Source organism: Dendropsophus ebraccatus, chromosome 15, assembly GCF_027789765.1.
Source record: "Dendropsophus ebraccatus isolate aDenEbr1 chromosome 15, aDenEbr1.pat, whole genome shotgun sequence".
Lineage (NCBI taxonomy): Eukaryota > Metazoa > Chordata > Amphibia > Anura > Hylidae > Dendropsophus > Dendropsophus ebraccatus.
Genome location: NC_091468.1, coordinates 58279272 through 58294690, shown reverse-complemented (window position 1 = coordinate 58294690; position 15419 = coordinate 58279272). Strand labels below are relative to the sequence as shown.

Sequence of the window (15419 nt, the reverse complement as noted above, 5' to 3'; positions counted from 1 at the left end):
GGAAACATATCCTGCATTGCGACTGTGTGTTAAATCAAATGATGTGTTACATTACAGTCTGTGCACACATATAGATATATCGGCTCCATGTCTGCATAGACGGCTGTTTATCCATAGACTTTAATGTAGTACCTCATTAGATTCACAATACGGCCATGTTTTATACATATTTCTCTGTGGTATTTTGCTTTTTATTTACTGTGTGTGAACATAGCCTCAGGTTGGATTTGAATAATAAAGCTGGTCATAAACATTCTAACAGTTGGTTTCCGCCATTGGGGTATGTTCACACTGAGCAAAACAGGTGGAATTCCGCTGAGGAATCCCGTCTGCTTTAGTGTCACACAGTGTCTCTATGGGATGGCGCGCGTGCCGCCGCTCCCGCCACTCTCTACTCAAAGAATTGACATGCTCAATGTGAACGGGCCCTTGCCATATATACAGTACATGCATGTTCAGCTCAACTAGGTATGCTTGTGTTTTCAATGGGGCAGGGGTAAGCCACTGCCAGACACCTTGTCCACTCCAAAAAACACTCTACACTCCATACTCCTCTATCCACTCCAGACTTCTCTGTACCCTCCAGATTCCACTGACCTCCCCCAGAAAACACAATATCCTCCAGACTCCTTTGTCTGCTCCAGATTTCTTTGTACCTTCCAGATTCCACTGACCTCCTACAGACTCCTCTAGAAAACACTATATTCTCCAGACTCCTTTATCCCGTTAGGACATCTCTGTCCCCTTCAGTCTTCTCTGTCCCCCCTCCAGACTCCTCTATTTCTATCCCCTTCAAACTTCTCTGTCCCCCCTTCAGACTCCTCTATCTCTGTTCCTTTCAGACTCCTCTGTCACTCCTCCAGACTACTCTGTCTCCCTCCAGACTCCTCTGTTCCCCCTCAGAATCCTAACCTTCATCCTCTTCCAATCCCTCCAAATTCCTCAATCCTTTTCAGACTCCCCCCTTCAGATCACTCTTTCCCCTCCAGACTCATCTGTCCCCCTTCAGAATCTTCTGTCTCCCTCCAAACTCAGGAGTCACCTTCAGACTCCTCTTCCTCCCAAGACATCTCTGTCCCCTTCACATTTTTGTCCCCCCTCCAGACTTCTCTATCTCTGTCCCCTTCAAATTTCTCTGTCCCCCCTTCAGACTCCTCTATCTCTGTCCCTTTCAGACTTCTCTGTCCCCTTCAAATGGCTCTGTCTCCTTCCAGACCCCTCTGTTCCACCTCAGAATTCTAACCTTCATACTCCTCCAATCCCTCCAAACTCCTCAATCCTCTTTACACTTCCCCTCTGTCCCCCTCCAGACTCTTTTGCCGCCCTCCAGACTCAGGAGTCACCTTCAGACTCCTCTTCCCCCTCCAGACTCCTCTTCCCCCTCCAGACTCCTCTTCCCCCTCCAGACTCCACTGTCCCCCTCTAGACTCCACTGTCCCCCTCTAGACTCCACTGTCCACCTCCAGACTCCTCTGTCCTCTCCAGACTCAGGAGTCACCTTCAGTCTGCTCTCCCCCTCTAGACTCCTCTGTCCACTTCCAGACTTCTCTGACCCCCTACAGACTCCTCTTTTTCTTCTTTGTTCCTTGCAGCCTCTCTTGTTTAAGCCTCATAGCACAGCAATACAATAGCTCAGCCATGTGTAAGTTTCCCTTGTGTCTCTGGGGCCCAAGGGGCCCATCTCATGTCCCATCTCACACGCAGCAGCTTCAGAGGAATCCATTTATCTCATCAATATGTTTAAGTGTAGAAGGAAAGTGAAGGAAACCCAAGAGAACCTGCAGCGTCTGGGCAGATGGTATAGGATGGCAGGCGGGGTCCCTACAGTTCTGTACTTAGAAGCTGGACCCTCTGTGTGCCGCCATATGGTGTCTATATAAAGACAGTATTCCCTAGAAGTCGCTAAATACCCAATGTGGCATCTAATGAAGCGAACTATGGTGAGGGAGTGCTTGGGTCCTAGAACAAGTCTGTGTCCCTATAACATCCCCATAGACCTCAGAACGTGCACTACTAATGCCATGGATTTAAAAGGGTACTCCAGCGGGGGGGGGGGGGGGGGGGCAGGATATACACCAGCTGATAGGTACTTGATATTTTTAAATAGAAGTAAATTACAAATCTCTGGCACCAGTTGAATTGAAAGAAAAACATTTTTGCTGGAGTACCCCTTTAAGCATAGAACAGCGCTAACCACCAGCAGCATAAAAAGTATTTTTTCTCTGAGTTTCTTGTGAGACTCTTGTATTTTTCCTTCCTCCTTGCAGCATCGGGGTTTTCGGACACCGGAGATATAACCAGCGCTATTGATTGCCGGTTTCTTCTGTCCTCCTGGGAGACAGAGGTGCGGAAGAGAAGAGAATTGAGCACATTGCAGAAGTCGATCAACGTGTCTCAATCCATCTCCTCGCCCCCTCCCTGAGCCGGAGGACAGAACTCTCCAAGATCTGGAAGAAGTCACAATCTAATGAAGTGCCTTATTACCAGGACCCCATTAAAATGTCACTTATACTTAGCCGCCAAAACCGCGCCATTCAGGGACAGAGAGCAAAACACGAATCCGCCTGACATAGGTCATTACTCAGCGTGTGCGGTTATTGGCAGACAACATAATATATGGGATGAGCAGAGGCTGCGGGGAGGACTGAGGGGACATCAGGGTTATCAGGATCCAGGGCTGGGGGGTTTATGTGTCACAGTACTGCAGAGCAGGGAATCAGCAACGGCCGTACACACAGACCAGACCGAGGGATCTATGTCAGGATATTATTATTACCTCGTGTAGTAGCGTTACAGCATAGGCCAGGGGGCAGTATTATAGTAGTTATATTCTTGTATATAGGAGCAGTATTATAGTAGTTATATTCCTGTATATAGGAGCAGTATTATAGTAGTTATATTCTTGTATATAGGAGCAGTATTATAGTAGTTATATTATTGTATATAGGAGCAGTATTATAGTAGTTATATTCTTGTATATAGGGGGCAGTATTATAGTAGTTATATTCTTGTATATGGGGGGCAGTATTATAGTAGTTATATTCTTGTATATAGGAGCAGTATTATAGTAGTTATATTCTTGTATATAGGGGGCAGTATTATAGTAGTTATATTCTTGTATATGGGGGGCAGTATTATAGTAGTTATATTCTTGTATATAGGAGCAGTATTATAGTGATTATATTCTTGTATATAGGAGCAGTATTATAGTAGTTATATTCCTGTATATAGGGGCAGTGTTATAGTAGTTATATTGCTGTATATAGGAACAGTATTATAGTAGTTATATTCTTGTACATAGGGGGCAGTATTATAGTAATTATATTCTGGTATATAGGAGCAGTATTATAGTAGTTATATTCCTGTATATAGGAGCAGTATTATAGTAGTTATATTCTTGTATATAGGAGCAGTATTATAGTAGTTATATTATTGTATATAGGAGCAGTATTATAGTAGTTATATTCTTGTATATAGGGGGCAGTATTATAGTAGTTATATTCTTGTATATAGGGGGCAGTATTATAGTAGTTATATTCTTGTATATAGGAGCAGTATTATAGTGATTATATTCTTGTATATAGGAGCAGTATTATAGTAGTTATATTCCTGTATATAGGGGCAGTGTTATAGTAGTTATATTGCTGTATATAGGAACAGTATTATAGTAGTTATATTCTTGTACATAGGGGGCAGTATTATAGTAGTTATATTCTTGTATATAGGAGCAGTATTATAGTAGTTATATTCTTGTATATAGGGGGCAGTATTATAGTAGTTATATTCTTGTATATAGGGGGCAGTATTATAGTAGTTATATTCTTGTATATAGGAGCAGTATTATAGTGATTATATTCTTGTATATAGGAGCAGTATTATAGTAGTTATATTCCTGTATATAGGAGCAGTATTATAGTAGTTATATTCCTGTATATAGTAGTAGTATTATAGTAGTTATATTTCTGTATATAGGAGCAGTATTATAGTAGTTATATTCTTGTATATAGGAACAGTATTATAGTAGTTATATTCTTGTTTATAGGAGCAGTATTATAGTAGTTATATTCCTGTATATAGGAGCAGTATTATAGCAGTTATATTCTTGTATATAGGAGCAGTATTATAGTAGTTATATTCTTGTGCATAGTAGTATTATAGTGGTTATATTCTTGTGCATAGTAGTATTATAGTAGTTATATCTCACAAGCAAAAGAGAAAACTGTTTGGCAGTAACTTCCAATCTATGTCAATCCAAGCAACTTGTATCTCCTGTGGTGATATTTTTGCACATAGCAGTAAACAGCATATGGTTGGGGGTCTTATTGCAGCAATAATTCTTTAGTGGTGCTCAGCATAAACATAGAACTAAGTCCTTTTTAAAATTCTGGCCTCAGCATGTCTAGAGAAAGTGGGAATTTGCTCGTGAAGCGGCTGTAGCTTGAGTGCAAAGCGCCAATGTACCTGTGTCTTCCTGCCCCAAGCCCAGAACATATATACCTATGGTTTTAGATAGATAGGTAGATAGGTAGATAGATAGGAGATAGATTTTTCAGGTCAAAGATATGATATTTTGTTCCATGATACCATAATATCTAGATAGTAGAAGTGGATAGTGCTCTGTGTCTTCTCTGGCATCGAAATGGGTTAAATTGGTAATGCTGTGATTTGGCCTGTTACCTGTTACCTACATTATTACACTACACCTGTTCACCCCCTGGGTCAGTGGGGGCGCCATGTGCAGCGATTCTATATGATGATCCTGCAGGGCTGCTATACGCTGCCATAACACCCGCCGCATTCAGAACACAATTACTGCACAGCTCCCAGCTGAGGGTGATGTTCTCTACAATGATGGATGGCGCCCGCTCTGTCTGTGTCATATGTTCCGCAAACACTAAATTAAAACAACACAATCTGCCTTTAATTGAAGCTTCTATGAGGCCCCGGAGGGTTCTGGATGATTGGAAGCAACACAAGTGTGAGCGCTATGCAGATGCCTCCTGAATACAGTGTTAGCAGAGCTACAGCCGTCACATTATATAGTATTACAGCACAGCTTCACTGACATGGCCTTCTCTAGTTTTTTATCCTAGGGGCACTATTATAGTAGTTATAATCTTGTATATAGGAGCAGTATTATAGTAGTTACATTCTTGTATATAGGAGCAGTATTATAGTAGCTATATTCTTGTATATAGGAGCAGTATTATAGTAGTTATATTCTTGTATATAGGAGCAGTATTATAGTAGTTATATTCCTGTATATAGGTGCAGTATTATAGTAGTTATATTCTTGTATATAGGAGGCAGTATTATAGTAGTTATAATATTGTATATAGGAGCAGTATTATAGTAGTTATACGACATGGAGAGAAGGGGGCGGCTGCACATCCCACCTATGGCTGATACTAATGCCGCTAGGCCTATTTTAAAAAAACAACGCCAGAATGTCGGTATTTAATTTGATCAAACCATAATAGCCCCGTGTACCACTTGCAGGTCCCCTGGTTCACACGGGTACCTACGCTAACTCCACACCGTGTCTGTCAGCGATTGCCAACCCCGCAAAGCGTGCACATGCAGGGAAGGGAGGCCATGGAATGGCTCTGCAACCTCAATGTCACAGGACCAAACCCAAAATGCCCCCCCCAAAGTCCCAGCCAGCACCACCGGCAGGGAAGTAGTTATATTCCTGTATATAGGAGCAGTATTATAGTAGTTATATACTTGTACACAGTGCACAGTATTATAGTAGTTATATTCCTGTACATAGGAGCAGTATTATAGCAGTTATATTCTTGTATATAGGAGCAGTATTATAGTAGTTATATTCCTGTATATAGGAGACAGTATTATAGTAGTTATATTCTTGTATATAGGAGCAGTATTATAGTAGTTATATACTTCTATATAGGGAGCAGTATTATAGTAGTTATATTCTTGTACATAGGAGCAGTATTATAGTAGTTATATACTTGTATATAGGAGCAGTATTATAGTAGTTATATTCTTGCATATAGGAGCAGTATTATAGTAGTTATATTCCTGTATATAGAAGGCAATATTATTGGATGGGTCAGGACCATACATCCACCAAGGTTTCCTGCTGTCATCCATCTTTAGTGTTCATCGTCCCATTATCCAATGGCTTAGGGTGCTTTGTACTGACAGTAGGTGACATTATTGGGGCAAAGACATGACATCATCAGACCTTTCTCCTGTAATGTATCACTAGTCTAATCTTCATATTTTCAGGTTCCTGCTTTTTCATACTGCTCTCTTGCTTTTTTTGCAGCTCCTCCTGCGCTTAAGATGTCAGTGAATGAGACGCTAGTGGTGAATCCAGGAGAGAACGTCACAATGCAGTGCACACTCACAGGGGGCGACCCCCCACCCAAAGCAGTCTGGTCTCACTCCCCTAATCCCATGCCACCTAACAGCATCAGTAAAAGAGGAAACCTGACCATATGGAACATCCGAACAGAAGATTCTGGCTATTACAATTGTACAGCCACCAATAACGTGGGGAACCCTGCCAAGAAGACGGTCAACCTCCTAGTGAGATGTATGTCCTGTATAAGGCCAGTAACCTTAGAGTACAACATATCTATGATGAGAAACAAGAGGCACATAAGTGTTATAAGTGATGTCACTGCTGATCTCTAGTGATGGATAGGCTGTATTCTCAGTGATGTCACTGATCTCTAGTGATGGATAGGCTGTATTCTCAGTGATGTCACTGTTGATCTCTAGTGATGGATAGGCTGTATTCTCAGTGATGTCACTGCTGATCTCTAGTGATGGATAGGCTGTATTCTCAGTGATGTCACTGCTGATTTCTAGTGATGGATAGGCTGTATTCTCAGTGATGTCACTGCTGATCTCTAGTGATGGATAGGCTGTATTCTCAGTGATGTCACTGCTGATCTCTAGTGATGGATAGGCTGTATTCTCAGTGATGTCACTGCTGATCTCTAGTGACTGGATAGGCTGTATTATCAGTGATGTCACTGCTGATCTCTAGTGATGGATAGGCTGTATTCTCAGTGATGTCACCGCTGATCTCTAGTGATGGATAGGCTGTATTCTCAGTGATGTCACTGCTGATCTCTAGTGATGGATAGGCTGTATTCTCAGTGATGTCACTGATCTCTAGTGATGGATAGGCTGTATTCTCAGTGATGTCACTGCTGATCTCTAGTGATGGATAGGCTGTATTCTCAGTGATGTCACTGCTGATCCCTAGTGATGGATAGGCTGTATTCTCAGTGATGTCACTGCTGATCTCTAGTGATGGATAGGCTGTATTCTCAGTGATGTCACTGCTGATCTCTAGTGATGGATAGGCTGTATTCTCAGTGATGTCACCGCTGATCTCTAGTGATGGATAGGCTGTATTCTTAGTGACGTCACCTTTTTCTTCTAATCTAAGGCTTGGCTGCATTGATTACTTCCTAGAATTGCCTCTATGATGTGTGGGATTTATTTAATAACCATTGGCTTTAGAACATGATATATCAAAGACATATGAGACGTCTGTTGTAAAAACGAGACATCAAAGTTTCTAATATGTTTGATGTGTGAACGCTTCAGCCTTGCATCCCTTACCGACATTGTCATGGTGAGGATGATGATAAGGAGGAAAAACACAGGGATCCCTTATTTTTATGCAGTTGCCATATATGTTAATATAATTAAACTTAACAAACAGATTTTATAAAGTATGTGAACCCCTCATAAGCCATATAATAGATGATACGATGTCATCAGTGTCTATAGTCAGTACAGACAGTGAGCTCAGCGTCTCACATCCACATGATCTCTGGGGGTAGAGCCCCCGGGGGTCCCGGCCCCCAACTCCACAGCAAGCTAGATGCCCTGTAGATGTGTGAAATCCATAACAGACCCCCCACACACACACACACTACTCTGTGCCATGTATGATTCTAATGTGGTAGAGGGGTCATACGTACCCCTTATATCTACATCCCTGCTCCCTCCAGTCCTGGACTCAATTCTTAAAGCTTTGTCTTCTGTCCCTTATAGCGATGAGAAACATCACGTATCAGATCACTCCAGACGTCATCAAGGAGAGTGAGAGCATCCAGCTGGGCCAGGACCTGAAGCTATCCTGCCATGTGGACGCCGTGCCCCAGGACAAGGTCCAGTACACCTGGTACAAGAACCAGAAGGTCATAAAGGCCTCCGAGCGGATTCTGATCACCAGAAACGACCCAGAACTTCCCCCGGTCACCAGCAGCTTGGAGATCATTGAATTACGCTTCAGCGACTACGGCACCTACTTATGTGAAGCCTCATTGCCAAACCTGCCCATCATTGTGAACAGCAGCGAAATCAACATCTCTGCAGAGACAGGTGGGCAGAATTATCACCTCCAGAGCTGCATGCAACCTTTGTTTGGAATCAGTCAGCGTCGTGTTCATACACACAGTGAGTCCTCCTCTCTCTTAAAGGGGTTGTCCAGTAAAAATCTTTTTCTTTCAGATCAACTGGTGTCAGAAAGTGATATAGAAATGTAATTTACTTGTATTAAAAAATCTCAAGTCTTCCAGTACTTATCAGCTGTTGCATGTTCTGCAGGAAATGTTGTTTTATTTTCAGTCTTACACAGAGCTCTCTGCTGACATCTCTGGCCGAGACAGGAACTGTCCAGAGCAGGAGAGTTTTTCTATGGGGATTCGCAGAAAACCGAGACAAAGTTCCTGTCTCGGCCAGAGGTGTCAGCAGAGAGCACTGTGTCATACTGAAAATAAAACATTTCCTGCAGGACATACAGCAGCTGATGGGTATGGGAAAACTTGAGATTTTTTTAATAGAAGTAAATTACAAATCTATATAACTTTCTGACACCAGTTGATTTGAATGAAAAAGAACGATTTTCGCTGGACAACTCCTTTAACACACATCACCAGATCAGACACTGAACCAGCCGCTTGTTATTCTAGTTGTGCAGCATTTTATTGACTTCTGCTGGTTTACCATGTCCAGTTCATTCCTACATGTGTGACAGCAGAGCGTTGTCCCTGCTCTCAGCATAACTCTCAGCTCCCAAGAGGAAGCCTAAGGGGGTGACAATGGGCTGTCGGGGATATTTGTGGACTATTGTCTGACTCTATTGACTCCGTTTTCCTTGCAGTTCCTCCATCCATCAGCGTCCCCAAGGGGCAGCTAGTGATCACCGTAAGAGAAGGGTCCACGGCCGAGCTGCAGTGCGAGGTGCGAGGCAAGCCGCTGCCTCCGGTGCTGTGGACGCGAGTGGACAAGGAGGCCACATTCCCCAATGGTGAAACCTTAGTGGAGACTTTGGATGGAAAACTGAGGCTGGAGAACGTCACCCGAGAAATGAGCGGAACCTATAAGTGTCAAACGGCAAGATACAATGGCTTCAACATACGCTCCAGGGAGGCCATGGTGCAGCTGAATGTGCAGTGTGAGTACAGTGGGGATGCATGCTAGGTACTACCTGTGGGATACACTCTTAGGTTATGTACACACTTTGTAAAATTTCTACTAATCACGGCCGCTGTAACAAGTACCGTGATAAATAGAATAGAAATTTCACATTGCACTGCAGTCAGAGGGAATCATGGCCAGACTGTATACACATAGGGGGAAAGTTATGAAACTAAAAAGTTGTATTTTTTGGCGTAAAATGTCCAGCTGCAAATAAATTTATTTGCAAATGGTCGTTTTGCGAATAAAATATTCGCATCTGGCCATTTTACGCCACCTTCGCCAGTGGGGAGGGGAGGGGGTGTGGAGGGGGTGGAAAGGGGGGCGTGGACTCAGGGTCCGCCTTATTTATAATTTTTCGCTACGAAAAATTATAAGGAATCCTACGCCAGCTCAGACCTAGCGTAGTTTTCGCACGGAGAGGCTCTGTGCGATCAAGATTTATGTAGAAGCAATGCGACTCTACATAAATCCCCTGAGCTGCGGGGACATTTTTAGGCCCGGCGTAAAAAACGCCGGACTTCAGAAATGTCCACCATAGTATACACTTCAGCCTGGATCCTTAGCGGCCGCAGTAAAAACTGACATGTCAGTTTTGTGTGGCCGCTATTCATTGAATAGCGGCCATACACCACTGACTTTTCACACAATGGAAAGTGCGGCACTAGCCGCACTCTCCATTGTGTGCTATGGTGAATTGGGGTGCATTCAATAGAATTGAAGTTTATCCAGCTGGTACTGCAGTACAGACCGGGATGATCTTCACCGAACCCGGGCGTTCTGTGACACAGCCGGATCACAGAACGGCCGGTGTCTCATGTAGTGTGAACCTTGCCTTAGCCTATATTAACACGTTTCCTGTTTTTTGCCGTTCTACAAAAAAAAAATTGGATTGCGGCTGTAATACTGATGCAGTAAAGACAAGTTTTTTGCAGCATTTTTTAACATCATATACAGTCCAGAAAAACTACTGACCGTGTGAATGTAGCCTCAGGCTATGTTTCTACATTGTATTTACCATTAAATGGCGGCCATCCACGCGGTTTCAACAGTGTGAGAACATAGCCTGTCTGTGTCTTTAATCCACTCCTGGTTTTGGATGCAAAATACTGAGCAAAAAAACTGTGTGGGAACATAGCCTTAAAGAGGATATATCTAACCTGCAATTAGATCCAGAATCAATCACTGTACCATTCCATGCAATACAGTACTCTGACAGGACCTATTCTGTTCATCCTGATCCCTCTGATTCATCAATAGAATCATTGCTAAATGCTGGAGTATCCTTTAAAAAAAAATAGTTCTGCCACTAAGAGATGTGACAGGATGGAGCCTAGAGACATCTGGTAATTTGGGTATTTAAATGGAAGTCACCTGGATAGGAAGCCAGAGGGTTACATGATAACCTGGACTAAAACAACCCATAAAGTGCACTATAAGAGGAGGAAGAAGAGAATAAAAAACAATCAAACAAGCTCTGTCTCCGTGCTGTGCAGTTCCTGCAATGGACATCTCCTATAAAGGAAATTTGTCACTTTAGCAGTACAGTCTTTTAGGTGCCCCCAAGGGTAAATATGAGTGTACATAATTGCCCCTCCCCTTCCAGTAAATATAGTTGCCCCCTGAAAAAAGGTCCCTCCCTAGTAGAGGCATGCGCGCCCTACCTTACATAGGTATTCAGCATGGTAGAGAGGTGTCCACCAGGAACTATATTACGTCATACTTACCTCCTACCTTTGCTTCTGCTTGTCAGGGGCCATTTTGGGCTTAGGAGTCCAGTGGGCGGTCCTAATTAGTGATTAACAGATATTTATTTGTATATAAGAAAGCTGTCACTCATAAGACCGCCCATTGGACTGCTAAGCCCAGAACAGGCAGGATTTCAGATCCATATATAAAAAGATCCGCTGAATCTTTTCCCACAATCCTAGGTATCAATCTGCTTGGCTCCTCCCATTTTAATGTGATTTAAAGTTGACTTTAAGTATGTGACCACCTGAATCCTGTTCACACGCAGATGTTATGTGGTAATGGACTCCAGACTGGATAGATTACTGTCTTCCTCTCCCTCTGGCGTGGCGTGTGACTCTGGCACTGTGTGATTCAGTGGCCGCTCGGCACTATGTGGCGTTATCTCACCGGAGAGCCGCCGTGCCCTTGTAGCTTTTAGATGAATACAAAGCACATTCTGTGCAGCAGAGCGGAGCGATAAAAGCCAGAATTATGGAATATGTGCAACATATGGAGGTTAAAGAGGGTTAAAGTGATGCATAGACCAGCCGGGAATTGAATTTTAGGGCAGACGTAACGGAGAGCATCTGTTACTTCCTCTTCTCCAATCATTTTATTATTCCGGTCTATCCCGACAGCCAAGAGCAGGACTGGAGCGGCAGTAATGATGTCACATTGTGCTGCCATTAAAGGTCCCATAGTTCACAGAGGCGGCTTTGTTACTGATGATAATCACAGGGTAGATGTCACACCATTGTACCATTTATATTCATTTCTCTCCAGTCCTCCCACAATCCTCTGCTCCATCAGTGAATAACGGTATCCTCAGACTATGAATACAATGCCAGAACGGCAGTAGAGACTGATACAGTCACTGACAGAACTGTAGGAGGGAGCGGGAGGGGTGTGTATATTAATAACAAGGCAGATTGTAATGTAGAATTATCAGAAAGAGAGCTGGACGGGATATGAAAGACACAAGATGCAGAAAATGGCTGCTACCTTTAAAAAACAGCGCCACATCTATCCACAGGCTGGTTGTGGTAGTACAACTCAGAGCACAGCTGACAGACCAAACACACCTGAGGTGGCGCTGTTTGTGGAATAAGGGTATGTTCACACTGAGTAAATGTGGCGGACGTGTCAATTCTTTGCACGGAGCAAGCTCTCTCATAGGCAGGCTATGGCACAATGAGGCAGGCGGGATTCTGTGGCGGAGAATGTGAACATACCCTAAAGCAGTAAAGCAAGCATTCTAGACAATTCCTTCTGGATTCACACATGCAGTTTTTGATGAAGTATTTGCTACAGTTTCCCTGAGCCAAATCTAAGGATGGAACCAACAGAGACAAAAACAAAGTCTTTCCTCCATACTTTCCCTTCATTTACAAAAACAGAATGTAAAACTGCATGTGGGAATCCTGCTTAATGCCAGCATGTCGTCAATATACCGGCTAAAACTTGCCCACTATTACTGCTCAGCACAACAAGGCGCAAAATACACAGTTATTATTTGTCGGGGAAAAAATTCCAAAATAAATTAATATTCAAATAAATAAATAAAACTGAGAAATAATAATGAAAAGGAATAAATAATAAAAATTGGGGGGGGGGAGTACATAATGTAATAAAACAATGTAACAAAGAAAAATAGGTAAAAATATAAATAAATTGAATAAACTTAGAATAGAAAATAATCTAATGATAATAATAAATAAATCTAATAATAATCTAAAATAAAACAGAATATATAATAATAAAAATGTGTAATAGAACAAAAGAATAGATTTTAAAGTAAAATAAAAATGAACAATAAAATAGGAAATAATACGTAATGAAAAAGGAATGAATAAAAAAAAATCGAAAATAGTTAAATAAAATTTGGTAAAATAATTGTGAAATAAAATGAACGAATAAAACAGAATAAAATTAAAAACGATAAAAGGAAAAAAAAAACATTAAAATATATAATAAGAGTATAACAATGCTAAACAAATAAAATAAAGTAATTCATAAAAAAGTTAAATTAATTAATAAATTAATAAAAATTTAAAACTTTAAAATGGAAAATAGGATGATAAATTCCAGAAGAAAGAATTTAAAGCCAAATCGCTGCCTTCAGCTCTATGCACTGGAGTTGGGCCTGGCACCCCCAGTGTGCTGATATACCGTCAGTGATGTGGGCAGACTTAATTCTGAAGGAGGTGCAACACCGAGGGGATATCAGTACACTGGGGATGCCGGGGGTCCCTCCGCTGCCAGGGGTCCCTCAGCTGCCAGGGGTCCCTCCCTGATCTTTAGACCATCTGGGGAGCCCAAAGGAGATATCAGTGGTCTGCTGCTGCCGCCGCTGCTATTGCGCGGAGTGATGCCCAGCAGAACGTCATTATCGTTCAAAATTTTTTCAACATGTTGAATGACAAGGATCAGTCGACATTGTGCACATGGGCTGATCGTTGCCTTTTTAACAGGAGCTATTACACCAAGCGATTATCGTCCGCAACGGCAAATAATTGTCCGAATACAGCTGGTAATCACTTAGTTTAATCGGGCCTAATAATATAATTAATAATAAACTAATAAAATAACTGTAATGTTCACTCATCGAAAAAAAAAATCTGTGTCATTATAGCGCTAAGATAACGGCCATCTTCAAAATACGGCCATTTCAGTATAGCTAAAGTTAAACCATAAAACAATAAAGTAATTGTGAGCTGACTGTGAGGAGAGACGGATGTGACTGGTGACGTTTATTGTACTGCGATGTGGTATACGTCAGCGCTGTATACAGGACAGTATAAGCAAGATGAGACAGCGCAGATATAGTCATCACTTCCTAACACATCTTCCCTCTTGGTTGTGTAATATACTGAATCCTCTCATCACTTCTTCTGCTCCTTAACCTGAGGTCGCACTTTCCCGGATCCATTAAGGAATCCAGGAGATAACAAGACACCTGTCGCCTTTGTGTGCGCTGAGCTCGCCTGCTCTAATAGAAACACTTCTCTGCAGCTCACAAGCTTCATTAGTGCGGCTCTGGCGCTGGGGTCTTCTTCTCACATGATTCCGGAACGTGCGTTCTGAGAAGTTCTGATAATAACCATTTTACCTCCACGTCCGGCCGGCGCCGTCCATTCATCGTCTGCACTGTGCGCTCTACTCTCCTGTGCGCCAAAGTCATATCTCGCTTCTCCGCCTCTCTCGTCAGGATTAAAGAGCTGAGATAGTGCGGCAGCTTCACCTGACTGTGACCGCAACGCAATCAATACAGCGAGGAAGAGGAGGGAGAAGGAGATAGTTTGAGTGTTTTCTTCGTTTTTCCCGTTCGAATACTCGCAGGATCGGGAAGAAATAATGGAGTAAACAACGAGAGTCAGGTGCGGCCCGGGGGGGGGGTGTTATCTGCTGCTTATATATAGAGGGAAGTGCCGCAACCACAAATAACACGTTTAATCCAAATCCTGAAATTATTCCCCAAATGCTTAAATTTTTACTCCAGTTCTGAAACCTACATAGTGCGGCCGTCTATGGAATCCCGGCTGGAGTGTATGCACATAGTATACACTCTGGCGAGGATCACTAGCGGTGCCGCAAAAAAATGACACTGCTGCCACTATTAATTAGACAGCGGCTGCAGAGAACCCTGTCAGATCGGCCGTTGTTATACGCCATGTGAACGTGGCCTGATAATGCAGACCCCAGATAATGGAGACCCCAGACTTTACACGTTGATAATGAAGATCCCAGACCTGACACATTGATAATTCAGATCCTAGACCTAACATGTGATAATGCAGACCCCAGACCTGACAACTTGATCTATATATATATATATATATATATATATATATATATATATATATATATATTATATATAGTCTGCACAATCTTTATCAGTCCATTCTGTGCTTCTCCAGAGGGTCCCTCTAAGGTACCGCTACTAGTTATCCTGATAGCTCTGATCTTCAGGGACAGAAGTAACACAGAGAGCCATTAACATAAGATGTCCTAAGGATGGCCAGTGCCCAGGTGCTAGGTGTAACGTAAAACAACGGCCGTTCTCGCCTTAAAATAATTAACTGCATTGAACTCTATGGGAACAGCGGCCGTTGGTCACACCCTGTATTGAACAATGGCTGTTGTTCGCTACGGCCGTGAAAATAGTTGACATGTCAGTTATTTCTGGCAGCTAGAGTGCAAATAACGACCATTGT

At 42.5% G+C, this 15419-nt stretch overlaps 1 protein-coding gene across 2 annotated transcripts in view; it reads left to right on the top strand.

The window, feature by feature from the left end:
* The window catches only part of MDGA1 (MAM domain containing glycosylphosphatidylinositol anchor 1), a 217871-nt gene that overhangs the window by 151183 nt on the left and 51269 nt on the right, over window positions 1–15419 (top strand). For both annotated transcript variants that reach the window (XM_069954925.1, XM_069954924.1), the window contains 3 exons: window positions 6296–6565; window positions 8047–8376; window positions 9158–9451. In XM_069954925.1, the coding sequence (XP_069811026.1) occupies window positions 6296–6565; window positions 8047–8376; window positions 9158–9451 (894 nt within the window). The remainder of the gene's footprint in view (window positions 1–6295; window positions 6566–8046; window positions 8377–9157; window positions 9452–15419) is intronic.